This window comes from Euphorbia lathyris, chromosome 10, assembly GCF_963576675.1.
Source record: "Euphorbia lathyris chromosome 10, ddEupLath1.1, whole genome shotgun sequence".
Lineage (NCBI taxonomy): Eukaryota > Viridiplantae > Streptophyta > Magnoliopsida > Malpighiales > Euphorbiaceae > Euphorbia > Euphorbia lathyris.
In genome coordinates this window covers 5,070,133-5,097,230 of record NC_088919.1, presented here as the reverse complement: position 1 = coordinate 5,097,230, position 27,098 = coordinate 5,070,133, and the positions used below count along the sequence as shown (strand labels likewise).

General features: G+C 36.7%; 2 protein-coding genes across 2 annotated transcripts; both read right to left on the bottom strand.

Moving 5' to 3' along the window:
- Positions 1 to 6,326: 6,326 nt before the first annotated feature.
- LOC136209359 (DNA-directed RNA polymerase II subunit RPB1) lies at positions 6,327 to 15,869 on the bottom strand. Its single transcript, XM_066000808.1, has 15 exons — positions 15,326 to 15,869; positions 14,504 to 14,767; positions 14,075 to 14,374; positions 13,837 to 13,995; positions 12,994 to 13,155; positions 12,553 to 12,773; positions 12,324 to 12,465; positions 11,809 to 12,144; positions 11,426 to 11,712; positions 10,868 to 11,126; positions 7,700 to 10,776; positions 7,531 to 7,602; positions 7,365 to 7,418; positions 7,092 to 7,280; positions 6,327 to 6,576 (listed from the first exon to the last, which is right to left on the bottom strand). The coding sequence occupies exons 1-14, from the start codon at positions 15,407 to 15,409 to the stop codon at positions 7,133 to 7,135; spliced, it is 5,565 nt and encodes a 1,854-aa protein (XP_065856880.1). The 5' UTR covers positions 15,410 to 15,869; the 3' UTR covers positions 6,327 to 6,576; positions 7,092 to 7,132.
- Positions 15,870 to 17,830: 1,961 nt separating this feature from the next.
- Positions 17,831 to 19,350, bottom strand: LOC136207994 (protein FAR1-RELATED SEQUENCE 11-like). The gene is made up of 3 exons (XM_065998850.1): positions 19,243 to 19,350; positions 18,671 to 19,111; positions 17,831 to 18,553 (listed from the first exon to the last, which is right to left on the bottom strand). The coding sequence occupies exons 1-3, from the start codon at positions 19,348 to 19,350 to the stop codon at positions 17,831 to 17,833; spliced, it is 1,272 nt and encodes a 423-aa protein (XP_065854922.1).
- Positions 19,351 to 27,098: the final 7,748 nt, after the last annotated feature.

The window sequence follows — 27,098 nt, the reverse complement described above, 5'->3', positions numbered from 1 at the left end:
AATCATTTCATTTCTGAGCAAGGGTAGAGACATTACCTCGGTTGAGTGTTCCTCATGGTCAGACCCTCCAGAGTGGTCAGCTTGCTCAGAGTGGCATAGGTCAACAGATTCGTCAGCCATGAAACATATATTTGCTGACTCGGTGGCATCAGCTTCTGATGAGGTTGACTCATCACTGTCACTCCATGTGGCCACCATTGCCTTTCTGCTGCTCTTCTTTTCTTTCTTCAGAGTAGGACAGCTTGATTTGATGTGCCTAGTTTGATGACATTCAAAGCATGTAACGGGCTTTGAGTTGTCTTTCTTATGTCTGTTGTCGTTGGACTCAGCTTTGTATTTGTCACCTTTCTTGAATGACCTTCTGCTGTATTTTTCATTCTTTCGAAACTGCTTCTTCATCTTTCTGGTGAACATGGCCATTTCCTCATCATCTGATGAGTCAGCATCAGTTGAGTCAGCTTTCATGACAATGGATTTTTGCTTCTTGTCTTCAGACTTTTCTTTCACTTCAAAGTTCTTCATTGAAATCTCGTGGGTCAGCAAAGATCCAATGAGTTCATCATATTTATATGTGGTCAGGTCCTGAGCTTCTTCAATAGCTATTTTCTTTGCTTGCCAGCTTTTAGGGAGACTTCTTAGAATCTTCTTCACTTGTTCTTCTTCAGTGAAGTTCTTGCCGAGTCTCTTCAGCTCATTGATTATGATGGTGAATCTTGCATTCATCTCAGAGATGTCCTCATTATCATTCATCTCAAACAGCTCGTACAGCCGCATATGTTGATTCACTTTGGACTCATTGATCTTACTGGTTCCTTCATAAGTAACCTCCAGCTTCTTCCCGGTTTCTTGTGCTGACTCGCAACCTGAAATCTTATTGTACTCTGCAGCATCTAACGCAGAGTGAAGCATATTGATAGCCGAAGCATTATTTTGTAGTCTCTTAAGGTCATCTTCTGACCACTTAGCCTCGCTTTTGACAGTTTTTACACCGTCAATGATTTCGTAGGGAACAAAAGGGCCTTGGACTATAGCTAGCCATGCACTCATATTTGTTGCCTGAATGAAGTTTTTCATCCTGTTCTTCCAAAATGTATAATTAGATCCAAAGAACAAAAGAGGCCGACTAATAGATAATCCATCAGGGAGTATCTGGGTTGTTTGATTTCCTAGAAGAAAATGAGTGCTGTTCTCAGCCATTACAGGGATCGGCTCAAGATAGTTTTATCTTGAATAGTGAGCTATTAGGCTCTGATACCACTTGTTGGTCCCGTGTAACGTGATAGGATTAGTTCCAAAGGGGGGTTAGGAACTAATAGAACTTTTTTCTCTTAATAATGCTGACTTAATTGAATGTTTGATAACTTAACTTAGTTTTGGGTCAGCAAGGCTAAGTGTGGAGTGAGACAGCTTTAATCAGATGCTGACTAGAGCTGTTTCAGTTGTGAGTTGGGAAGTAACACTTAAGTCAGTTTCCAACTCAGCACTCAGATTACTCAGCTTCAGCTTGTACAGATTATTTACTGAGTAATTTTAAGCAAGCAACACATACATATATATATATATATATATATATATATATATATATCAAGAGAAAGAGTTAGAAGTTACTCAGCAGACTTATCCTGGTTCAGCCTCTCCGCCTACGTCTAGTCCCCGGAATCCCTCCGAACTTTTTCAATCCTCTACTGAGCTCTTTAAAGGTGGAGCACAAACCTTTTACAATAGCAACTGAGTATGCAAGAGTACCGTCCTTTATTCGTCTACTCAATCCTATCTACCACTGAATATTATAACCGAGTATTCAGATTTTCTCTACAACTGAGTACTATAACCGAGTACTCAGCTTCACTCTTCTAACCTTTTACAAATGATACAAGAATTGTTCTCACTAAACGAAGAACACTTTAGATGAATAAGATCACTCTAGACTTTTACACAATGATTGGAATTTGGTGTAAGAGCTTGCTTTTTCTTTTCAGACAACTTCTATTTTGGATTTTCACTTCGTGAAGATTTTCTTTTTCTGTCTGTATGTTGTTGTATGTGTGTTGTCTGTGTCTTTGATCCAAGTGATGATTTGACCTATTTATAGCAATCTTGTGGCTTCAATGATTTGAATTCCGACATAGTCGTTGTGGGAAAAACGGTCTTCTTCGTCATCACGTGGTCAGCTTCCAGAGCTGCAGGCCAATCCTGTCTTCTGTTTTTAGCAGGAGCCAGGTTTGCCAGATTCGTCTTCTTGCGTCAGGTTTGTCTTCTAGCCAAAAGTCAGATGGTCCATGCGTCTCTAAAAGGTCCTTGAAACGGATTTCTGTGGCTTCTGATTTGTTTCAAAAATTTGTCAGACCATATCTTCCAAGTTGACGGATCATTGATGCTGACTTGATTATTACTCAGCTTGACTCAGCGGCTTCGCCTTCAAGCTTTTCTGAAGAAGACATTTCCTTCGCAAAGTTGAGTTGTATTCCACTTAGCTTCTACTGTGTGACTTGCTTATGCTGACTTTGTTCTGTCTTTCTTTTATAGACTCTCAGTTCCTGTTCTCGTTAGTTAACTTACTCAACATTGAACAAACACATTAGTACAATTAAATCAAAGCACTTAAATTTAATTGTTTAATCATGGGATTAACTTAAATAATTTTGTCAAATCAAAATCATGTGGAAAGGTATTTCAACAATATATACATGCCTGAAGAAGAGTCAGACATCCCGTGATTTTTCCACAATCTCCTCTACTAGCAATAGCTAACTGATGGTATAGGTATACTAGTGCAGCTGAGCCCCAGGAGTATCCAGTCACATTATTTACCCCGTCCTACACCTCCAGTAAGCAAGCGGGTCAGATCCGATTACTACTCTTGTCTATAAACAAAGTGGAACCGAATATCAGCCATATCCACCCAATCGCCTCAGTATCGGTAATTCGGCCTATGGAACACATATCGATGATGGAACTGGACACAACTTCACCACCTCTATAGTGGTTAGTCAAGAGCCCCTTGGTGACCCCGAACAGCTCTATGGTTGAGGTCTGAAGATCAAATGACCCCTGGTCAGCAGTCACCATCTCCCCCTCTACTGGGATATGCAGAATCTGCCACACGTCATGCAGTAGAATGATCATCTCACCAAAAGGCATGTGAAATGATGACATGTCTGGCTGCCAATGCTCTATAAAAGCAGATATCAGAGGCATATCAATGTGATCTCTGGGAGGTGTGCCAACCAAGATGCTTGTGTAAGCGCATGGACCTTCTTGGTCGATCTACCGTACCATGTGAGCAGCTTCTTGCAAAACTGCGATCTAGTATGGCACCTGATGATGACTCTCAGATACCCTCTCCAAATCACAGCAGCAATATGTCCCAAAAAGCTGGGAATCACTGAACCATCAATAAGACCGCCGCTGGGGACCTGCTCCGTCACTACCCAGTCCTCATCCGCAGCATTCCTGGAGCATTTGTTGCTCCTTGAAATTATATTACACATATAACATTTAAACGATTTAAATCTTATAATAATAACTAAAGTAAACTAATAACAAAATTAAACAAGAATGTAAATTATTTACCGGATGACGACTCCACAACAACAAATCAACTGCCTCTGCCCCTCGTCACCTGAGGAGGCGGGATACTCTCGTCTGCATGATGATCTGAGCCATCCACGTCCATTGCAACATCATCCTGCTCATCAGCTCTAACATGCTGGTGTTGTGCCACGTACGCCCTCTAGCCGTCCTCTATTAGCCTCTATTGGTCCAGCCTCCTCCGAGCTGAGGTAGTGATAACATGTCTAGTAGTATGACACTTTCCCTAAACTCTACCTCTAACCTCAGAAATCTGAAAAAAGATAAAAAAAAAAAATCGAATAACGTCAGTTCTTATTTACGTTAGTTGAAATTCGTCTCTAAACCCAAAGCATTTATGTTATTATCTACTCTAATCTGATTAGTAATTTGTCTAATTGAGTTACGTTCTTATTTACTTTACAATATTTCAATACTTATGCTGATAGATAAATACAATTTTAACGTCAAAACAACAATCGGACGCTTCAGTAACTCGGTATAGGCTTTTTCCAATTTCGAATTTAAAAAAAAAATTGAATTTGGCCCCCCCTAAAGGGGGGCGGGAGTTTCACCCGTCTACCCTAAAGGCGAGCGAATGAAATACCAGCCTGCCCTTGGGACGGGCGGGTGAAACACCCGTCTGGCCTTAGGGCGGGCGGGAGTTTCACCCGCCCGTCCCAAGGGGCAGGCATGATTTTCACCCGCCCAGGCCATCTTCAATGAGTTCTGTCTCCGAATCCGGAGACGGAACTCTTGTTTTCGATTTAAATTAAGCAAATAAAAAAAAATATTACCTGAGGGATCATTAGTCATTTTCCTTTGTCGTGTCCACCAGCAAAGATTGTTGTTCGAGGTTTTGATTTTGGAAGAAATTATAGAGAGAATTTCAGCTTTTGATTGAAAATATGAAAGGGCAAAAATGTCCAAAAACGGATGATGATAAATAATTAGGAGATGGTATTTAGCAATCCACTTATAAAATCCCAACTTTAATTAGGAGATGGTATTTAGCAATCCACTTATAAAATCCCAACTTTAACGGAGTTTCAAGATAATGAAACATCAACAACATAAATGTCTTCAAAATCATTTTTATGTAATGAATTTCATTACATTTTTAGTTTCTCAATACAACAATAACAACAAAGTCTTAGTCCCAAAATAATTCGGGATCGGCTAACATGAACCATCGTATAAAACCGTGAAATCAAGTCATATCAGCGATATAAATTCTCTCCTTCCACTTCATCTTATCCACTACCATATTTTTCTCAATCCCTAATAAACTCATCACTCTCGATCACCCTCTTCCAATTTTGCTTAGGTCTTCCCCTACCCCCTCACCATTACATCCCTTTGCCACTCTTTAGTCCTCCTAACCGACGCATCAAGCGCTCTTTGTCTTACAAGGCCAAGCCACCTTAGTTGGTTTCTCTCATTTTATTCTCAATAGATGTAACTCATACTTTTGCCCTAATTATTTCATTACTCACCCGGTCATTTCTCGTATGACTACACATTCATCTTAACAGACGCATATCCGTCACCGACATCTTGTGAATGTGATAGTGTGTTTCACTGTCCAACACTCCCTAAATACCGGAAGCAATCCGAGCCCTGGATAACTCTCTCATCCAGGGTGATTGTCCCTACCTCACTACTCCTATCGCCTCTAAACTTATACTCCAAATATTCTGTCTTACTTCGGCTCAACTTAAAGCCTCTAGATTCCAAAGTTTGTCTACATAGTTTCTCAATACGTGGTCAAAATTCAATTGAGTTAAATGTTATATTTAAACCAGTTAATTGTTTTATAAGTGTTGATGTGGTTGAATCCTGAAAGTCTGTGTGTCAACCTGTAGTAACTTTTAATGCTGGTGGACACGATCCTACTTCGATGTTTATATTAACCGAAATATGGTTAACCAAATTAAATGGACTGGTTAATGATTTTTGTTATTGGACTGGTTAACCGACCATGTGCACCCTTTCAATGCATAAATCAGTTTGTGGAGAAGGCTAGGATATGATCACATTCAATAAACTAAAGCTATAATATAAGTTTAATATAAATATGAATGGACTCTTTTACCTCGATCTGACTTATTTTATTTATACTGATGTTAAACTATAGAAAACTATTACAAATTGTGGAGCAAGATAGATCACATGTTTCCTATTAATAGAAAAAAGTGAGCCCAGATGCCAAAGCCTGATATTTCTTAAAGCCTTTGGCCCGTAATTCCCATAATTAGAAGTGATTATAGTAACAATTAGATTCTAAAATTCCATTTAGCAAAGTTATATTTATCTCATATTAGATGTTTGTTCTACAAGATGAAAAAACAGACTTCAAGAAGCGTTATATTTATCATTTCTTAATAAATTGTTGGAAAGGATTTGAATTTTAATACTTATCATTTCTAAAATATGGACTCATAAAGAAGCTATGCAGGGCATCAAATAAATGCAACTATAGGGCACATTTTCTTGTACTTCTAGGAAGCTTTCGACAAACATTCTCCTTGTGTGCAACTTGGTACAATATTATGATTTTTAACGATGCGTGACAAGTATTTAATGCCCTTTAATCATTACTAGTAAGTAGTGACAAGTATTTAATGCCCTTTAATCATTACTAGTAAGTAATTATAATGTCATCGCTTTGGCTGTCATCCCGTAAAAGGTAGGGTTTTATTGAGGGTTTAAAATATGAAAATTTCATATCTTGTGCATTGCAGGGAGAATTAACCTGCAGAAAATCAGGACAGTCTTCATTATACTTGGTAAATATTAAAAATAAAATAAAAAATAGAACCGACATATAAACAATTCTTAATTTGCAAACTCTAAAGTTCAAATGGCAATATTTTAACTAGTTACGTAAAAAAAGAGAAGGGTTTTGTTTCCAAGAGATTTGCTTATACAGTGAAACATCAATCAAGCTATCAAAGATCGGACGGCCTCACCAGATCTTCAACTCCCCGAGCAACTCGTCACAATCTGCAAAATCAAGTAAACGATCCAATCAGTAATTTCTTCTCAACAACCGAAACATACATCACAACGAGGATACATAGCATCATACAAGGGACTGATATATATGGCCTGTAAACACAAGTCCCCCCCACCCCGAGATGAATTTATTAACCATTCAGAATTTTAAAACAAATGAAACCCAAAACCTTATTCTGAAACCATGTTGTAACTATACCTCTCCCTCGTCCATCAAAGTATCTTAGAAATTTTGGTATTATATATATAGTTTTTCATCTGAGGGCGAGCCTTGGCGCAACGGTAAAACGTTGTTGCCGTGTGACCTGAGGTCACGGGTTCAAGTCTTAGGAGCGGCCTCTTGCCAATTAAATTGGCAAGGGAAGGCTTGCCCCCAATACACCCTTGTGGTGGGACCCCTCCCCGGACCCTCGCTCAGCGGGGACGCGTAATGCGACCGGGCCGCCCTTTATATATAGTTTTTCATCTGGTTCATCAGGCAAGAGTTCAAAGAACAACTTGACCTTTTACTTCCTAACAAGTTGTTCCAAACATCTCAAAGGAATCATCGACTGCTCTTGTCATCCTTTCCGTCCCTCCCGTTCCTGTCCCCTTTACTGCTTCGGTCATCCTTGGTACTAGTTTGAGGAGTATATTGGCTGGTAGATGACGGCGAATATCCAGGTGCACTTGGTGAATACCCAGCACTCGGACTGCGTTAAATAAAAAACATGTCAAAAAGTTCCAACACGATTGACATTGATCTAATTTAAAGGCCAATGGAACCACATAATCACCTGTACTGTGGAGAACTTGGACTATAATCTGGGCTTACACCAGAATTATACGGGCTGAGGCAACAAGTGACAGCATGGTTAGAATACCATATGCTATATTAGCATAGCACTTAAAAATATCACTTTGAAAATCAAGCAGATAAAATGGTTTTACAATATGACTCACCTGCTTGGACTGTATGTTGGGCTTGAAGGGGAATATGATGGAGATGTTGGCGAATATGATGGTGATGTAGGGCTGTAAAAAGATTATTGGGGAAAAAAAAGGAATTAGCAGAACTTCGGAAACACAGTTCGTACTTAAGCAAATAAGATGTAAACCACTTGCAGTTTACCTATAATTCGGAGAAGTAGGGCTGTAAGGACTGGACGGTGACAATCTTGGGCTGCTAGGTGAGTATGCCAGTGATGGACTGTATTTTGCTGATTGAGGATTGTAACTTGGTGAAGTCGGACTATAGCTTGGGGAGGTGGGACTGTAGCTTGGGGAGGTTGGACTGTATCCTGGGGATGTGGGGCTATACGCAGGTGAAGTTGGGCTGTATGACGGAGATGTGGGACTATAAGAAGGAGAGGTTGGGCTGTAGGAAGGTGATGTCGGGCTGTAGGAAGGAGACGTTGGGCTGTAGGAAGGTGAAGTAGGACTATATGCAGGGGAAGTTGGACTATATGCAGGAGAAGTCGGACTATATACTGGTGATGTAGGGCTATAGCTTGGTGAAGTTGGGCTGTAACTGGGGGATGTAGGGCTATAGCTCGGAGAGGTAGGGCTATAACTCGGAGATGTTGGGCTGTAGCTAGGAGAGGTAGGACTGTAGCTCGGGGAAGTTGGCGAATATGATGGGCTTGTAGGAGAATAGGCAGGGCTTGTGGGGCTATAGCCAGGCGTACCCGGGCTATAGGTTGGTGATGCTGGGCTGTACCCAGGAGTGAATGAATTGTATCCAGGCGAAGTAGGACTGTAAGCAGGGGATGATGGGCTGTAACCCGGTGTGCCGAAGTTCGGAGACAAAGTGGGAGAGAAACCCCTGCCATTAACGTACGGTGAGAACTGTGCATCTGTGATGGGTGATAGGCGGAGATTTGGGCTTAGCATGTAATTTGGAGACATCATACCGTCGTGGTATGGAGTTCCTGAAACTGGAGAACGAGCAGGAGTCATGCCGAAATCAACACCATCCATATAACTAGGGAGCTGAAGCTCAATAGCATTTTTCAGCATTTCATCATTAAGATACAAGGAACAGCCTCCTGTGCCAATTGGTGCAAGCTGACCAAGCATTATATTCTCAGTGACACCTCTCAAGTAATCTGATTCAGCATATACAGCAGCATCGAGGAGAATGTCCACAGTCTCTTCAAATGAGCATCTCATCAATGGCCCGGTATCATTTCGGTTAATACCATGACGGGTAATTGCCATTAAATGGCCACGGTAGGTCATGGTATCACACAGAATAGCTAGATGTCTGTAATTCACGTACGATCCATCAAAAGAGATAACAACCCTCAACTCATCCAGCAAGGACCGACGTACTGCCTCAATACCAAGAACTTCAATAACTTCAATCAAGTGATTGCTAGTTGTCCTCCTCGAATCAACATTTTCATTGCACATTACAGCAAGGAGATTGACGCCCTCTGTATCCAACATCCACTCCTCAGTTGTCTTAAATCCATCCTTATCATCAAACTTGCTTACTTTACTTTGTTTAATGAATACCTTATTAATATCCGGAATACCTCGAAGAGCCATTTCCGTCAGCATGTTACTCTCAATCTTTTTCAGGAAAACATCATCCTCAGCTGACTCATCATTCAACTCCCCCTTGGGGGCTTCATCATTCATGATACGTATTCGGAGAATAAGCTTTTCAGCGTTGTCATCATTGAATATACAAGTTAAGTCGTCATCAAATTCAAGGTTGATCTTCTCAGCAATGTCAGCCATGTTCAACTTCTTATCAATCATCATTTCACGATTCAACTCTATACGAAGCAACCAAGGAGAGATTTTTTCAGGTGCAATCTCTTCATCTGGCATTTCATAGTATGACCTCACAAAATCAACATCCTCTTCAATAATAGTACTCATGGGATCTGGATCATACCATACTTCTGTAGCTTGAGTAACACTCCGAAGAGTTGTATATTCCAAAGCACACTGAACATTCTTAGCTCTCTCTTTCGTTTGACTACATTCAGGCACCAAGTAGACAGAAAGCGATGGAGTTTTGATCTTTTTAGCTACATTAATAATCTCCCTCAGCCTAGGAACACCGAGGGTAACATTCTTAGCACTAACACCAGCGTAATGGAAAGTATTGAGGGTCATTTGCGTAGCCGGCTCTCCAATGGACTGTGCTGCGACACAACCAATCATTTCCCCAGGTGCTACCAATGACTGTAAGAACCTTGACTCTATTTCACCAATTACCCAGTCAAATGCTTCACGAGTGAGCCTGTATTCCTGCAACACCTTTTTACTCGCAAGTGTGCTTCGCAGCAAGATCCCAAAGAAAAGTGTCGCATTCTTTTGAGCTTCCACACTCAATTGATCCTCTCCCGGAACAACTTTCAATCTTTCCTGTAGCTTATCAACAGCTTCTACAGCTTCCATAGGATGGATGTCAGAGGGCTTTCTTGTATCAACTTTGAAAGTCTTCTGTGCGTTCCAGATTAGCCTCATAAGATTAACAGGCAATGGCCAAGAGCTATCACCTGTAGTTGCAATCTCCGTTCCAAGTTGAAGTCTATCTACTTCCAGCTTTTGAACTTCAGCATCAAACACATCACGCAATTCTCGGATATTTTTCAAATCCTCAATGTGCTCTGGCAACATGTAATTCGGGTTCCAACTTTCATCATCTAATTCATATCTGAAGACCGTGTCGAATTCTGATTTCTTCATTTTTAGAGAATCTAGCTTCTGTGATTCAATCCAGACAGAATCCATACCATCCTCCCCATAAAGAAACTGAATAACATCGCCCAATGAATTCCTAACCGTACCATCATATTTAACCATGATATCCTCCATGGCCTTCACCAAACGCCTCTGAATGTACCCAGTCTCAGAAGTCTTGACTGCCGTATCAATAAGACCTTCCCTACCACCCATAGCATGAAAAAAGAATTCCTGAGGGGTCAACCCACGCAAATACGAGTTCTCAACAAATCCACGACTTTCTGGCCCGTAGTCGTCCTTGGTAAAGTGAGGCAATGTCCGATCTATGAATCCATACGGAATTCGCTTACCCTCCACATTTTGCTGCCCCACACAAGCAGTCATCTGAGATATGTTAATGAAACTTCCTTTTGATCCTGCTGTCACCATCGCTTTGAGATTGTTACTCTCAGATAAACTCTTTTGGGCGCTGCTTCCAGCATCATCACGAGCTCGATTCAACACCTTTTGAGTTTAAAGTGTGTTAGTAGAAAAGATGAAGAACAAAGAAGCAACAGCCAGAAAAAGCAGAATAGAATAGATGAATCCTAAGCACCTGGTTAACTTTGTTTTCAAATGATTCCATCATAGTTCGTCCAGGTTCAGCTTCTAGATCTTTGTTTTGGGCTTTCCTGATAAGCTCTTTCACTGCATTTTTTGCATTTGAAATTGTTTCATTGATTTTCTCCATTGTAGAAGCATCGGCAATTGTATCTCCAATGCCAATGCTAAAACCTTGTTGCAAAAGCCAATAATTTACAAGCCATTGTGTGTGCCCCAAAAACTTGCGAGCTGCATCTGGACCAACTTCCTCCCTGAAAACACAAAAACCATTCATAAAGCACCATACCAAGTTTCTCTAAAACACACCTCTCGATGGGTATTACCATTATTTTTCCTATTAGACTAATGCTTAAAATGTAGATATTGCTTCGATTTTTCAAATGGACATTTAATTGCTCAAACCAAAAATGGAGCATTCTCCCTTGGAAAGTACCATGGAAATAACCACATGTCAAACACAATGAATTCAACAGCAGTAGCAAGGAAGGTTTATTAAAGTTGATGCCAGCTAGGTTTTTTACTGCATATCTAAAATGTCAGAAATCTATACCAGATGACGTGTATAAGACTTCCTGTTGAAGTCCCAAGCGTTTTCTTGCAAAGTGTTCCAGTTATTAACTCTCCTTTCTCTATTCGTACAAGAGTATCGCCTGGAGTAATAAATCCTCTTTCACTATCCAAGTGCCAGGCAGAAGTTCTAATAAGATTTATTTGCTTTGGAATGATGAGATTAAAAACTTGTTTTCCAGTCCAAAGGGGGCGTGGCTTCAGAATTGCAGGAGCAGGAACTTTCCCATCAAAATCCTCCCACCACATCAAGATGTTCATAAAAACATCCTGCAAGAAAGCAATGGTGGTTTTTCTTTCACAATTGTGAAAAAGAACATCATATAATATCCAGTGGAAAAAAAAATACTAATCTCCAATCATTACCTTCTCTATAAATGTATCTCTCTTTGTAATCTTACGGCATCCTAAAAGTGAATCCTGGACAATTCCCATTACAGGCCGGTTTGATTGAGGAGAAACAATGCACTTGGGCACCATCATGAGCTCCAATACCTCTGCTCTAGTTTCGAATGATTGGGGAACATGCATATTCATTTCATCACCATCAAAATCAGCATTATATGGTGACGTGACAGACAAGTTCAAACGAAACGTTGAGTATGGCATGATCTTGATTCTATGGCCCATGATTGACATTTTATGCAAACTGGGTTGACGATTGAAAAGCACAAAATCCCCATCATTCAAATGCCTCTCCACCTGAGACCACCATCCAATGGTTATCAGACCACATATAAAAACACAAATCGATGTATTGAAAACCTATTTGGCCCCTGTGGTATCCAAAATTTTGTCATCTGACCATGTGGTATCCAAAATTATATCATCCAAAATGGGTTAAATTTTCATCAAAAATGGGTTAAGATATAAGAGCATGCCTTATAGCCAAGCTCCAAATGGTGATCACTGCTTTTCTTCAGATAACGAAGGTCTAGTCTTTGTCCATCATCTCTTATGATGTATTTTGCACCAGTTTTTCCTGGTGGAGGATGAGGCCCATTCTCAACAAGTTCCTTCAACCTGTTCTTTAAAATAATGGTTCATTTAAAATACTCAAACACCTGAAAGGAAGACAAACATTGGCTTAAAGCAAAACAAGTTATGGACCTTTCAATGTTATACGGAGTCACCGTTTCCGGATAGGTGAGATTCAACGCAATACTCCATGGCACACCCAGTTGATCAATGTTAATAGTGGGATCAGGAGTAATGACTGTACGAGCAGAAAAATCCACACGTTTCCCCATCAGATTACCCCGAATCCGCCCTTCTTTGGCCTTGAGCCGACTGCATATTGATTTTATAGGTCTCCCAGATCTTTGTGTAGCCTACACGATAAAGTTCATAAGCTAGTTAATCAGTATAAATTTCTCGGTACAGTAAGAGACATGATATTTAAGCATATAGTTAAAACTTTAGACTTGCATGTCTGTCAAGAATCCATACCCTTGTAAGCTAGTCAGTATAAGTTTCTCTGTACAGTAAGATACATTATATTTTAAGCTTATAGTTAAAACTTTAGACTTGCATCTGTCCAAGAATCCATACCCTTGGCTGTCCAGGCAACTCATTGTCAAAATATGTGGCCACGTGAAACTGCAACAACTGCGCAAATTCTGATATTATGTGGGCAGGTGCCCCACCCTTCTCCTGCTTTCTCAGATTCTCATTGTGTCTAATGATCATTGCCAATTGATGAGTCAAATCATCCTGGATTAGAAAAGACAATAAATGAGAATAGATCCAGTAGTTTAAAAATGCTAAATCATACTCCCTCCCGTTCATATTATTTGTCACATTTGACATAATCACACATACTAAGGAAATGATTGATTGGCATTCAATTTATAAAAAATAGACTAAAATACCCTCTATCTCTCTCTATTAATAATCCTCATTTTCCGTAACATTCATTAAATTACACAACTTCGTATACCTTGAAAACTTAAAATGACAAAAAGAGTAATTAAGGTTGAATTCATTAATACTAAGAATCTAGTTGTTGCCATAACTCACTAATTAATGTTTAACTCGTTAATACGGATAAAATAGTAATTAATGTTGAACTTAAAAATTACACCACTTGGCATACCTTGAAAACTTAAAATTTTACACCACTTCTGAAGTTACAATAATGTTAAACTCATTAATACTAAGAATCTAGTTGTTGCCATAACTCATTAATATGGATAAAATAGTAATTAATGCTGAACTTAAAATTACACCACTTCGCATACCGAAACTTAAAATTTTACACCACTTCTAAAGTTACAAATAATATGAACCAAGAAAAATCTAATCTCTAAGAAATAATATGAACAAATAGAAAACAAGTATGGGCATACATAGATACTTGAAATAGAAAGCAAATAATGGCAAAGGAAGGCTTGCCTCACTCCTGGAGGAGGTATCCATCATGACAGAGGGCCTCACAGGAGGTGGTGGAATTGGGAGGACTTGAAGAATCATCCAATCAGGACGTGCATACTTTGGGTTAAACCCTAACACTTTACAGTCATCGTCACTTATCCTCTTCAATACACCAAGAACCTATGGTCAAAATAGGAAACATTAGCATCACATGTAAAATAGGAAACATTAGCATCACATATAATTTTGAATAGATCACCCTCTCTGCTGTAAGTGTCTGCTTTCTTTCCACAGGTTCAGGTAGTTGTTCTTGGTCATCACTTTTCTTCCTTTGAATCTTATACTCTGCAATCATCTTCATACCTTCAATGGTCAGCTTGGGCTGCTGAGCACCGCAGCCACCCCGACTCTTTTTCACTGGCTCTTCAGTATCTTCACCCCGAACATCAATATCATCACCACCTTCACATTTAGTCTTATTTTTGGATGCATCAAGAATCTTTTTAAGCCTGGCTTTGGGATTCTTTATTTTCATGGCTTGCTTAAATTTATGTTCTTCCTGCACAAGACAACCAAACACAATATGAACAAGTTACCTATATCAAAATCATCAATAGAACTGAAAGCCCTCGTCAATAGAGCAAAGATAAATACAGCCACAACAATGTCAATCCATATGAGGGAATACCTCATCTGCCAATATCTTAGAACAGTTGAAACAAACACATCGCATGATACTAAGCACCGTCTTCAGAAAGCCTATATGATACATTGGCTTGGCCAACTCCATATGACCAAAATGACCAGGACATTCAGCCATATTCGCTGTGCAAGTCTCACATTTTTGCTTTCTGTCAATTGTCCCCAACCTTGTGTCGCTTAAACCACCTGGCTTCGGCTTTCCTCTCTCTGTAGTTTCACTATACTCAACTTGAACCACGGACATTTGTCTCTGTGATAAAACACATCCAATAATTCCAAATTAACGACCCAATTCAGAAAAACCAAGCACCAAATTTTCCATCTCAATACAAGTAGAGGAGAAGTTCTAAAACAGAAGTAGAGGTTCAAAAACGAACTGATAATCAAGCTTTCATTTTTCATTTTATTTTCTTTTGACATTAGGCAACCCAATACAAATTCAAAAATACAAGTTATTAAAGTAAGGGGAGGGGAGGGGAGGGGAGGGGAGGGGAGGTTATTTTCTTTAATCTTCAGATCCCACAGATTTGGTGGGACTGAAATTGAGGGCTTTCCATAGTTATGTGACTCCCATTTTTCAAAGTTATGTAACTCCCGTTTAAACTCCATTTAAACTTAAACTCCTTCCGAAGCAAGTTACATAAAAAAGACTCCCTTCAATTAAACTTCCTTAAACTCAAAACAATCAGACACTAACTAAGAAAACCCAACTCCAAAAACGGAAAACAGTTGTCTGCAAGTTAATTGCTTGTTTCCTTCTAAGCAAAAGAAACAACGGATAAATTGCAGAAGAGAAGTGAGAATTTACAATCTCATCGGGGCTCAGTATGCCAAACTGCACCAGGCGAACCTTGGCGACCTCCGCCGGAGAGTAAGGAAATCTCATATCCATTGTTAATTGCAAATGAAATCTTCAAAAAGAACAACAAAATAACCAAACCCTAACTTGTTTATTTTGCTGTTTCGATTGTTTAAATGAAGACAAACTTAGTTATTAGCATCAAAATGTGCCCATCAACAAGGAGAATTCGATATACTGGAATTTAAGTGAACTGAATTCAAATCGTAATCAAAATGGGTTTTAATGGAATTGAGGGGTTAAGGCGAGAATTCAGAGCTTGGAAAAGAATTAGGGTTTGGGATAATCAATTCGGGATAGGAAATGAAACTAGAAAAATAGAAAAGCAGAAGAAGAAAGCTCTGATCTGGTTCTTTGCCGGAGGAAGGAGGAGAAGATGAACGGAATCGGCAGCTTTGATGCGGAGGACGAACTGACGCGGAAAGAGCTTTCGAAAGTTGAAGAACAGGGAAAGAGAAGGAAGCTTGTGGACAACAATGCAAAAGAGCCTTCAAATTAATGTTTGCTTGCTTTTATATGCATACACAAATCTTGAGATGGTTATTAGGGCTCATAAACCTTATTTTATTTTTCTTTTTGAAATTCTCTTTCGGAATTCTCGTATCGAAGTTATTCGAAATAAAATTCGCTTTGAAGGTTGTTATTCGGTGGATTAGTTGCGGTATCTTTGAAAAATTACTAGTTGGTGTTCTTTGCTTTCGTTTTCTACCCATCATATTGATATTAAGACGGTTAAGTACTCCAATCATTGTCACGTCATCAATTTAATAGTTCGATCGTCTAACTATTGACATATCATCAATTTACACTATTATAAAACATCATTCGTATCAAAATTCTCTTCTTAAAAAATCCTCTAATCTATATATATAATATAAAACAGTAACGATGGAGCTGATGTGTCACTTCCTCCTTTTTTACTGATAAAAATATATAATATAATATATTAATTTTTAATTATATTATTATATTTATCTATGAAAAGATAGATTTTATCCGTACTACATCTAAGAGGTTTATAGAATTTAAATTAATCCCTAAAACCTCTCTAATTCTCTGCATATCTATATATAATATAAAACAGTAACGATGGAGCTGAGCTGTCACTTCCTCCTTTTTTACTGATAAAAATATATAATATATTAATTTTTAATTATATTATTATATTTATCTATAAAAAAATTATTTAAAGTAAATGTGAAAATAAAATAATAATATTTAATTTATATAGCATCTTTATATTATTAATTGTAATTATTATATTATATTTTTGAATTTTAAGATGAATCCGAGCATGGCACGGGCCAAAAACTAGTGATTGGATATTTTTATCTTATTTTAATGGATTCTAAAAACGTTATCACGTTATATTTTTTTACTTTAATCCAATCTTTTATACTATTAATATTTATTTATATTAAATTATTATTTTTTGGAAGAGATTAATATTAAATGTTATTAAATAATAATCATTACTAATTAATTCAAAATAAGTTTTACTATTTTCATGTGAATAAATATTAATAAGTAAAGAAGTATTTCATTTCATTTAAGTTGCATTTTTATAAGTTTTTCCTTCATTAAATATAAGTTTTTTTTTAAACTATTTTTTACACGGTTTTTTATTTGATTTCATGAACATTAGATAGATGTTTAGAAATTTATTGATTAAAATTTTAATGAATATATAATTCTTAAATTTTATATATTTAATGTTATTTAATATATGGTGCATTAAAGTATTTTTGAAGCTAGGTGCATTAAAGTATTTAAAACTAATGAATAATTATGTCAGTATCATTAAATCGGTCCGGCTATCCTATGCCATAAGACATAGGATAAGACATAATTAATAGTATCTTTTTTTCTTTAATGTTTAGTTTTTCTAGATACAATTAATAAAATATACTATTAGTATTAATATCTATAACTCCAAAAAAAAAAAAACTCATGCATTAGAAAAACGTTTAATCTAATATTTATTTTTTTGAACGCTTAATCTAATATTTATGGTTGATTTTATCTTTTGGCGTTTTAAATATAGGTAAATTACACTATTGCTACTGAATTTTAATTATTTTCAATATGAAATTAAATTACACGTTGTAATATTATGAGTACTAAACTTCCATTAACGTCTCAAAATAAAAAAATATTTAAGAACTAAACTTATTTTGAAACAAAAATTTTTATGAAATTCACATTTATATTTTTCAAAGTCACCGTTTTTAGAATTTTTTAGAATTAATATTTTCACATAAAAATAATATCAAAACCTTAAATCCTTTAACTAAATTAGTACCAATATACATAACTAACGCACGCATTAGAATTGTAAAAAAAAAATTATGCATTAGAAAAAAAAATATAGTTTTGTGGTCCGCTTGGGCATTGCTATGCATCATCTAATACAAAAGTTTATATCAAATTACAAGCATCAATACCCAAATTCATCTAAAACTTCAAAGTGTAAACAGGATTCAAATCTTTATTTCCTTGACTTAACTTCCTCTTTTTTCCAATATTTGAAGAAACAACATTTGGATCAGAATTTTCCTTATCCCGGCAAGTAGTAATGTTGTGTCCAGTTCTCTTGCAAAACTTACATGTTTTAACTTGTTTATGTGCCAACTCCTTGCTACTTTTATCACGTTTATTCTTGGGACGTCCTTTGGGCATAGAAGATGGAGGACACCTAACAGTATCTTCCACGCCAACTGATAATATTTCAATTTCGGACATTGCTCCTCCAAGAAGTGAAGAACTTCCAATTTCATGATATTCATCGCGATACCAACGTAATGGCAAATATGTTAATGGAATTTGGAAACAATCTTTGTGGAGGAATAATGTTAACACATGACGACAAATAATTCCCCAAAACTCAAAATTTCTACAACTACATTCTGCCACAATTCCATCCCACAAAACTTTATGCTCCTGTGAATGTGGATAGTCATAATGTTGTACTATAAACACTCTTTGACTTTCAGCACATACCTTGTATTGAGTTGCCATCTCAAACTCTCCTTGAAACTTTTTAAAAGCAAAGTTTGTGAAAACTCCATACACTTGTTCCTCCAAAGGCGACAAAGTTCTAAGATAAGACCCCCTGTATGTGTCCAACATCACATTATGTGATTGCTTTTGTCCGATGGCTTCTATAGCAAGGTCGACCTAGTATTTACCATGAAAAAAAGTACATCAGATTCTAGTATTAATATATACATAGTAGCACATAGAAATAAATAAATAAAAGTTTAGAATATTAAGCAGGTAAGGAAGGAAACTTACCTGTTTAACGAGTTGAGTTAAGCATAAGCGAGAAGAAGTGAAACGCTTCACAAAACTATTAATACTCTCTGATCTTCTTGTAGTACGCATACCACCAAAAAAATAGCCACGGAGATAACATGGCGCCCAAAATTTTCTAATTTCATATAAGCCCATTATATGTTTGTTTTCTTGTAAATTAAACTTTGAGATCACAAGAGGCCATTCATACTCAAAATCTTCAATATTATCAACTTTGTATAGCCTGTAAAATTCAGCACACCAAGCCATATATTTGACTCTAAGAATTGAAGTAAACCAACCACTAAATTTGGTAGTTATATGCCATATACAAAAGGCATGTTTCACAAGTGGCATTTCAATTGCAATAGCCTTTGTCATCCATGGATCTTGATCAGTGATAATCGTCTTTGGTGATTTCTTCATAAGTGCAACAAAAGTCTGTCAACATAATTATTTACATGTCATATATATTCTTTATATATTCATGTATCAAAAGAATTTTGTAAACAAGATATACGTAGGAAGAGAAACAAGAGAAATTTTTTAATTAAAAAAATTAAAATATTTACCTTCATTAGCCATCGAAATGTAGCCACTGTTTCATTACGAAGGAGAGCATAACCAAACAATATGGTCCTTCCATGATTATCGATACCAACAAAAATACTGAAAGGCATGATATAGTAATTCACCTTGTAAGTGGTGTCGAAGGCAACAGCATCCCCATACTTTTGATACCAATTAAAACAACGAGAAGGTGCCCAAAAAAAAATGCTCTAGCCTATTGTGTTCATCGACTGTATACTCATATTAAAACTTCGAGTCCTCATTCTTTGCAAGCTTACAATACTCAAGAAGATCCACAACATCATTATCTCCAAGAGTTTTGCGTATCTTTTGAAAAAAGTTATATACGTCTTTTTGAAGAAATGGAAGATCCCCATGATGCAAATTTTTTTCAAGCTCCATTACCCTCATTATTTGCCTAACAGAAAGGCCAGCTTCTTTATACAAAAGAATCTTTTGCTCATCTTCTTTAGATATAGTGCGATATGACGGAAGAAAGCGAACTTGGTCATGCAGTAGCAATCTGTGATTGTGTTGTGTGACAAACTGTGTTACATGCCATTGTTCAGGAAAAATCTCAAAAGATTTCTTCAATATAATGCGCATTAGTGCCTTACATCCACACCTTGAAGACTCTCTATTTCGTTGATCTTTTAATGGGTTAACAGATTTTTTGTCTGGAAATCCTTCACGATGACAAAAGAAGTCTCTTCTAATCATAATCCCATCTCTTTTTGTAAACCTACCTTTCCGAATTGAAAAACCATTTGTTTTGGCGTAATTTTCATAAAAAGCATAAGCCCCATGTTCATTCTCAAAGCACTGCCCAACAAATGGTTCAAATAAGTTCTCCACGCTACTCTGACTTTCACAATTTGTAACTACATCTTCTGTCGGAAGCTCATTGAGGTCAAAACATAACCTATAATAAAAAAAATAGTAATTTTACTAATAAAAATAATATATATACTCATCAAAGTATAGGCATGAGAAAATTATAAAAATAGTTCATAAAAAATTATAAAAATAACTAAATATGTTACGTACCTTTTGCTAATATTACTGGAAGAAACAAATGGTTCAGATAAAATGTTCAAGTCTCTATCCATCTAATGCTAATTGTAAAGTGGAAATTAGAGTTATTTTGGATAAACAGTTTACAAACTAATGAAAAGAGGAGAAGAAGAAACATGGGTTAAGAAGTGGAAGGGTTAAACTCAATATTTATAACCCAAAAAAAATAATGATGCAAAAACATGTTCACCGCCAAAAAGGATTAAAAGTCAATATTAAAACTCAATTTTGAAGGTTCACACCGCCAAAAACAAAAACAGTAATAATTGTTATCTTTTTCAAAGCAAATAATTAATATCTCTTGGTATCTCATTTTTTCCTTTTTCAATGCCATAATTATTAATATTTTTAGATAAACATGTGCCTTATGGCACAGGTTAGATTAAACGTTATTAAATAGTTGTTTGAAAACTAAATTTTGAATACTACTCATCATTAGTATTAATAACTTTACACTTTCTAATAGCATGACTACTAAATTTCAATTAACGGCTTAAAATGATCATTGATGGTCTTTATTTTGAGGTCGTTAACCGTCATTTTAATATATTAATGGAAGGTTAGTGGTCATAATGTTAAAAAGTAAAAAATTGATTTTATGTTACATTTTGAAATTTAGTGATCATAATATTAATTGAGCTAAGAGCATCTCCAGTGGATTATACTATTAATCACTCAATAGTTAGGACACATCATCAATGTGTGACCAATTTAATAAACTCTCATACTACTGAAATATCTCATCCAATGGATAATACTACAACCACTCAATAATATAGGACCTACTAATTAATTTAATAATCTATTATAACTTTTTAATAAAAAAAATATATTACTAAATTCAAAAGCTGCCAAGGCAGCTTTTGAGTTGCTCATATGGCTTGTTACATACCAAGTGGTATGAGCATAGGAAGAGTTTATTAAACTCTCCCTAATGGATCATACTACTTTTGGGGGGTTAATGACCTCGCATTGTAGATGCTCTAGAATTTAATGATAATGAATGTAATTTATTCGCCAATCTTAATATGGTAGTTCATGAGATTATAAATAAAAATGTTAGTAAATTCTATATGGATATAGGATCATAGATCTTTGACCTTCACTTTCGCACTTCCAAATTTTTTACAATATTAGAAGATTTAAGAAGCGTTAAATGTGAAAACGAAAAAAACTAAAAAATGTTAGGAATTTGTACACAATAATCACAACAGAATTGCTATAACTTATAAAAAAATAATTATCTTATCTAGAACTTGACTCATCCTTATTAGGGGCTAATCATTTAATACAATATTCATATTCAAATCCAATTTAAGGGATGAATAAGCAAGATGGTCAAAGTCTTAAAGTACTCTTCTTGTGCATTCGAAGCAACTGCCCTTCTTATTTTTTTAGAACAACGCAAATTCAATTCTCTTGTGAACTAATTATGTTATATCCAAATTTTGTATAGGACTTCGGTGTTGGCAAAATAGATGGCACTGATGCCAATAAAATATCAGTGAAGCTCACTCACTAATCAAAATTTTCTAATGTTTAATCATCTGAAATTATCATATTGGGGAATCAATATTTTGTAATTAATCATGTGTAAAATTTATGGCTTGGACAAAGCTTAATCGGCATAAATGAACAACAATGAGAGGACAAAATATAAGGGAAATATTTAGAAATGAAATTTTATAAAGAAAACAAATAGTCATACTAATCCTTTGAGTTAAGAAATAGGTCTCCAATAATTCTGTAAATATCAATAGCAAATGCAAACACGTAGACACTCAAGAAAACAAACCCGGAGAGTCATGTAGAAAATGAAAGTAAAGAGTAAAAAGAATGAAAGTATAAAGTGTTGCTATCATTTCTCAAAACCATTATATACACCATTTTACAATAAAAGAATCAACCTTCAGTTATTACTGATATACATCCCTCTTGGACACCACGGTAATAAAGGATTGAATTGTTTTGATATTGAAGCAATTGACTTACAAATTATTGAATCACAGAATCAACTTAAAGAGATTTTTCTTTTTTCTTTTAAATAGAAGAGGTCATTTTTCTGAGGAGGATATGTAAATCAAGTCTAAGTCACAAATGGACCCTAAATGGGGCAACTTATGACAACATTGAAATATGCCCATATGTTATTCTTAATAAAAAGCATTAGAAAGATTTTTTCAATTAACAGATCACATACTGTTGGAACTTCTCTTCCCCATAAATGATAAGTTGTGCAATGGATAGAAATGCAATATGAAGAATTGGTCCACTCAATAGAAGGAAAATGCTTCCTAGAATTTGCACTTGTCAAATTCAATTTTGACTATATGAGCATAGCAAGCATAAAGATACTTCAAAAAGCAATGCAAATTAGAAAATAAAGAGAACTAGGAAAAAGAAATTGAACCCAATTAAATCAAACTTCCATGAATGAAGACCTAGCTTTCATATGTCATCATATTGCGTGAAAGGTAACCTTATAGTTGGTTTTCTAATTTATAGCTCATCTTTATTTTTCTTTATTAACTCGCTAAAAGGAAGATAACTCAATAATCAAATTTCACCAAAGAAAACAACCCTCAGTGATCCATGTGTTTCCATTGATCACGATCTTTTTAGGACTCGCTCCTTGCTTCATCCTTATAGGGTACGTGACTTTACATCATAGGGAACACATATATGTACTCACAACGTGGATAGTGGGATCCCCTAGTCCATTATATTATTTAAGCAAGAGGTATTTGAAATTCTTTTTGCATCAGCCTGGTTAATACATCTACGTAGAGTGGTGAGTTATGTTCGTTACTTTAGGGATCATATAACCGATGACAATGTTAACCATGGTGCTCTAGAGTAATTGACATATTAGGTTGCATATTTCCTCATTGTCTAGATGAGTTTCGTTAATTCTAGGCCTTAGAGCTGACTACTGCTCCTTGGGCTACCATCGATCCTTAAAATCTTGGTCTCGAAGCTTTTCATCGAACCTCATTTTGGCATCGGTAGCAAAATTCGACCGAATTCGGCCTACAGTTATGAGATTTTGATTCATCGGAGTAATCTATACGTCGTTTTTAACATGGCCTTCTTGGGGAAAGGGAGTATGAATCCTCAGATCTTCCTCTATGACGATCTCTAGGAGGTATCCTATAATGATGACATTTTTAGTGATAGAGGATATGTTCCCTTCCTCTACATCTACCCTTTGTTCCTTTATACTAAGAATTGATACGTCTGAAATTTACCTATTTTCGTATGCATTTTCACGTTTATATTCATGCATTTAACTTACTTTATTAAATGTTCTGGAAATATTTCACGTGGTTGTTTATGATTTGAGCAGAGATAGGTTAAATACAAATGACAACTCACGTTTAAGGAATATCAGCAGGAAACGAACAAAAGACGGACAAAAAAGAGCAAAAAAAGAGAATAGTACATGTCACGTTCGTGACCCATATGTCATGTTCATGACAAGTGAAATTCCATACCCAATGACAAAAGTCACTGGCACGTTCATGACTCTACTGTCACATTTGTGACAGTCATTTTTGCCAATCAAGACTGCTTTTTGTTGAAACACCTTTCCACGTGATTTTGACTTGACAAAATTATTTAAGTTAATCCATGATTAAGGAACAATTAAATTTAAGTGCTTTGATTTAATTGTACTAATATGTTTGTTCAATGTTAAGTATAAATATAAATGAAAATAGAAATAAGAAGTAAGACAGGACAAAGTCAGCATGAGAACGTAGCACAAGCTGAGTGGAGTGTAACTCAGCATGATAGAAGATAAGTCATCTTCAGAACAGAAGCTTAAAGATCAAGCTAAACAACGAAGCTGAGTGGAACAGAACTCAGTATCAAAAGTAAAAAAGTCTTCTTAAGAATCATATCTTGCAGAACGAAGCTGACCATAGAGGCTGAGTAAAAGAGAACTAAGTATCAAAATTGGCAACAATCAAAGACAACGACTATCAAAGTCAAGCTGAGTAATCAGGACAGCGCGGATGATCCGTTTACTATAAGATAAGATCCGACAACTGTCTGCACCAATTCAGAAGCCTTGGAATTACGCAAAAGCCAAGTTCGAGATGCATGGGTCAACTGTTCGTTAGCTAAAAGACAAACTGGCACAAGAAAATGAAACCTGCGAGAAGAAGACAAACCTGACGCCTGCGGAATGCAGACGACGGGATTGGCCTGCAAATCTGAAGCTGACCAGAGCCTTGTCTCAAAAAGGAGCCGTTTGGATCAACGGACAAATCCAAGATTCAAATCATTTCTACTTCAGACCTCAACTATAAAAGGACATGATCATTCTTGGATCATTAGCCGAATACAATAAAAAAGAGCATACATACAAAGCACACAAAAACCAAAAGAGATCTTACACCAAACTTCTATTCTTGCGTAAAAGCTAGATTGATTTTCTGTAATCATCTAAAGTGTTCTTCATCCGAAAAGAACAATTTATTTCAATTGTAAAATTGAGAGTGTTGTGCTGAGTACTTTGTGTTAAGTGCTCAGTGGTAGAGAAATCTAGGTGTTCGGTTATAGCACTTAGTAGGAGTTGAGTAGACGAATAGAGGACAATACTCTTGCATATTCAACTGCCTTGTAAACGGTTTGTGCTCTACCTTTAAAGAGCTCAGTATTGGATTTAAAAAGCCTGGAGGGATTCTGGGGACTGGACGTAGACGGAGAGGCCGAAGCAGGATAAGTCGTACTGAGTAATCTCTAACTCTCTTTCAATATATATATATATATATATATCTGTATGTGTTGCTTGTCATATTTACTCGATCGGCATATAAATTGTTTAAACTGACACTGAGTAAATAGGACTGCTGAGTTGGAAGTTGACCACAAAATGTCAATTCCCAACTCATATATAAAATAGCTCTAGTCAACTTCTGACTAAAGCTGTCTTACGCTACAATCGGCCATGCTGACCAAAGCTGAGTTAACAAACTCAAGAAATTATATTAAGTCAGCTCAATTAAAAAGGAAAAAGTTATATTAGTTCCTAACCCCCCCTTGGAACTAATCACACGGGACCAACAAGTGGTATCAGAGCCAAAAAGCTCACTACTCAAAGATATAACTATCTTGATCTGATCCCGATAAATGGCTGAGAACAACACTCGTTTCCTTCCAGGGAGCCAAACAACACAGATACTCCCTGAGGGATTATCAATTAGTCGGCCTCTCCTATTCTTTGGATCTAATTATATGTTCTGGAAGAATAGGATGAAGAACTTTATTCAAACCACAAACATGAGTGCATGGCTTGCAATAGTTCAAGGCCCATATATGCCTTATAAAACTGTTGACAATGAGAAAATTGTCAAGAGTGAAACTGAGTGGTCAGAAGATGACCTTAAGAAACTACAAAATAATGCTTCGGCTATCAATATGCTTCACTGTGCGCTGGACGCTGTAGAATACAATAAGATTTCAGGTTGCGAGTCAGCACAGGAGATTTGGAGAAAGCTTGAAGTAACCTATGAAGGTACAAGCAAGGTCAAGGAATCAAAGGTGAACCAACATATGAGATTATACGAGCTGTTCGAGATGAACGACAATAAGGACATCTCTGGAATGAACGCTAGATTCACCAACATCATAAATGAGCTAAAGAGACTCGGCAAGAACTTCACTGAAGAAGAGCAGGTGAAGAAAATCTTGAGAAGCTTACCCAAGAGCTGGCAAGCTAAGAAAACTGCCGTGGAGGAAGCTCAAGACTTGACCACATATAAATACAACGAGCTGATCGGATCTCTGATGACCCATGAGATCTCTATGAAAAATTTTGAAGCAAAAGAAAAGTCAAAAGACAATAAAAAAAAATCACTTGTCATGAAAGCTGACTCAATCGAAGCCGACTCATCGGATGATGAGGAAATGGCAATGTTCACAAGGAAGATGAAGAAGCTGTTCAGAAAGAATGAAAAGAACAGCAAGAGGCCATTCAGAAGAGGCGACAGGTACAAAGCTGAGTCCAGTGACAAATACAAAAAGGACAGCTCCAAGTCTGTCACATGCTTTGAGTGCCATCAAACTGGGCACATTAAGTCAAGCTGCCCTAATCTGAAGAATGAAAAGAAGGGAAGCAAAAAGGCAATGGTGGCCACATGGAGTGACAACGATGAGTCAACATCATTTGAAGCTGATGCCACCGAGTCAGCAAACATATGCTTCATGGCCGATGATGTTGCTGACCACACTCGATCTGAGCAAGCTGACCTCTCTGAAGAATCTAAACAGGAGGAGCACTCAAATGAGGTAACATCCTTACATTTGCTTATAAATGAAATGATTAATGCCCTGAGTGATTTATATACACTGACTAAAAAGTGTAACAAGAAAATAAAGGCACTCAGCAAGCGATGTGACGAGATCGAAGAGGTCAAACTTAGTGACCTTCGATATCTTCTTCAAGACAACTCAACTTTGCATAGCAACATAGAAATTATGCACAAGTTTGTCTCGGAGGTCCAATCAGATTCAAAGAAACTGAGAAAGGACGTCACAAACCTACAGAACCAAATAAAAGGTTCAAACAAATCCCATGCTGAGTACTTAGGTACTGGTCAGCGTAGACAGTTCACTCAGTGTGACTGTTGTGGGAAAAAGGGACACACAACAGATGTGTGTTGGTATAACAAGCGGATTGTCCAATGTGACTTCTGCGGAAAGAAAGGACATACCACTAAGGTATGTTGGCATGCTCAGCACAATGGTGCTGACCAAAAACAAAGTCACCCTAAAAGGG

Bases quoted from the DNA above. Each gene is read 5' to 3' on its own strand.
- LOC136209359 (XM_066000808.1), bottom strand. From the start codon at position 15,409: ATGGATATGAGATTTCCTTACTCTCCGGCGGAGGTCGCCAAGGTTCGC. The intron at 14,375-14,503 runs GTATTCCCTCAT...TGTCTTGTGCAG, and splicing joins CTAAGATATTGGCAGATGAG to GAAGAACATAAATTTAAGCA. The intron at 11,127-11,425 runs GTATAGATTTCT...TTGTGTTTTCAG, and splicing joins AGTCTTATACACGTCATCTG to GGAGGAAGTTGGTCCAGATG.
- LOC136207994 (XM_065998850.1), bottom strand. From the start codon at position 19,350: ATGCCTTTCAGTATTTTTGTTGGTATCGATAATCATGGAAGGACCATA. The intron at 19,112-19,242 runs GTAAATATTTTA...TTATGTTGACAG, and splicing joins CATTTCGATGGCTAATGAAG to ACTTTTGTTGCACTTATGAA. The intron at 18,554-18,670 runs GTAAGTTTCCTT...GGTAAATACTAG, and splicing joins TAACTCAACTCGTTAAACAG to GTCGACCTTGCTATAGAAGC.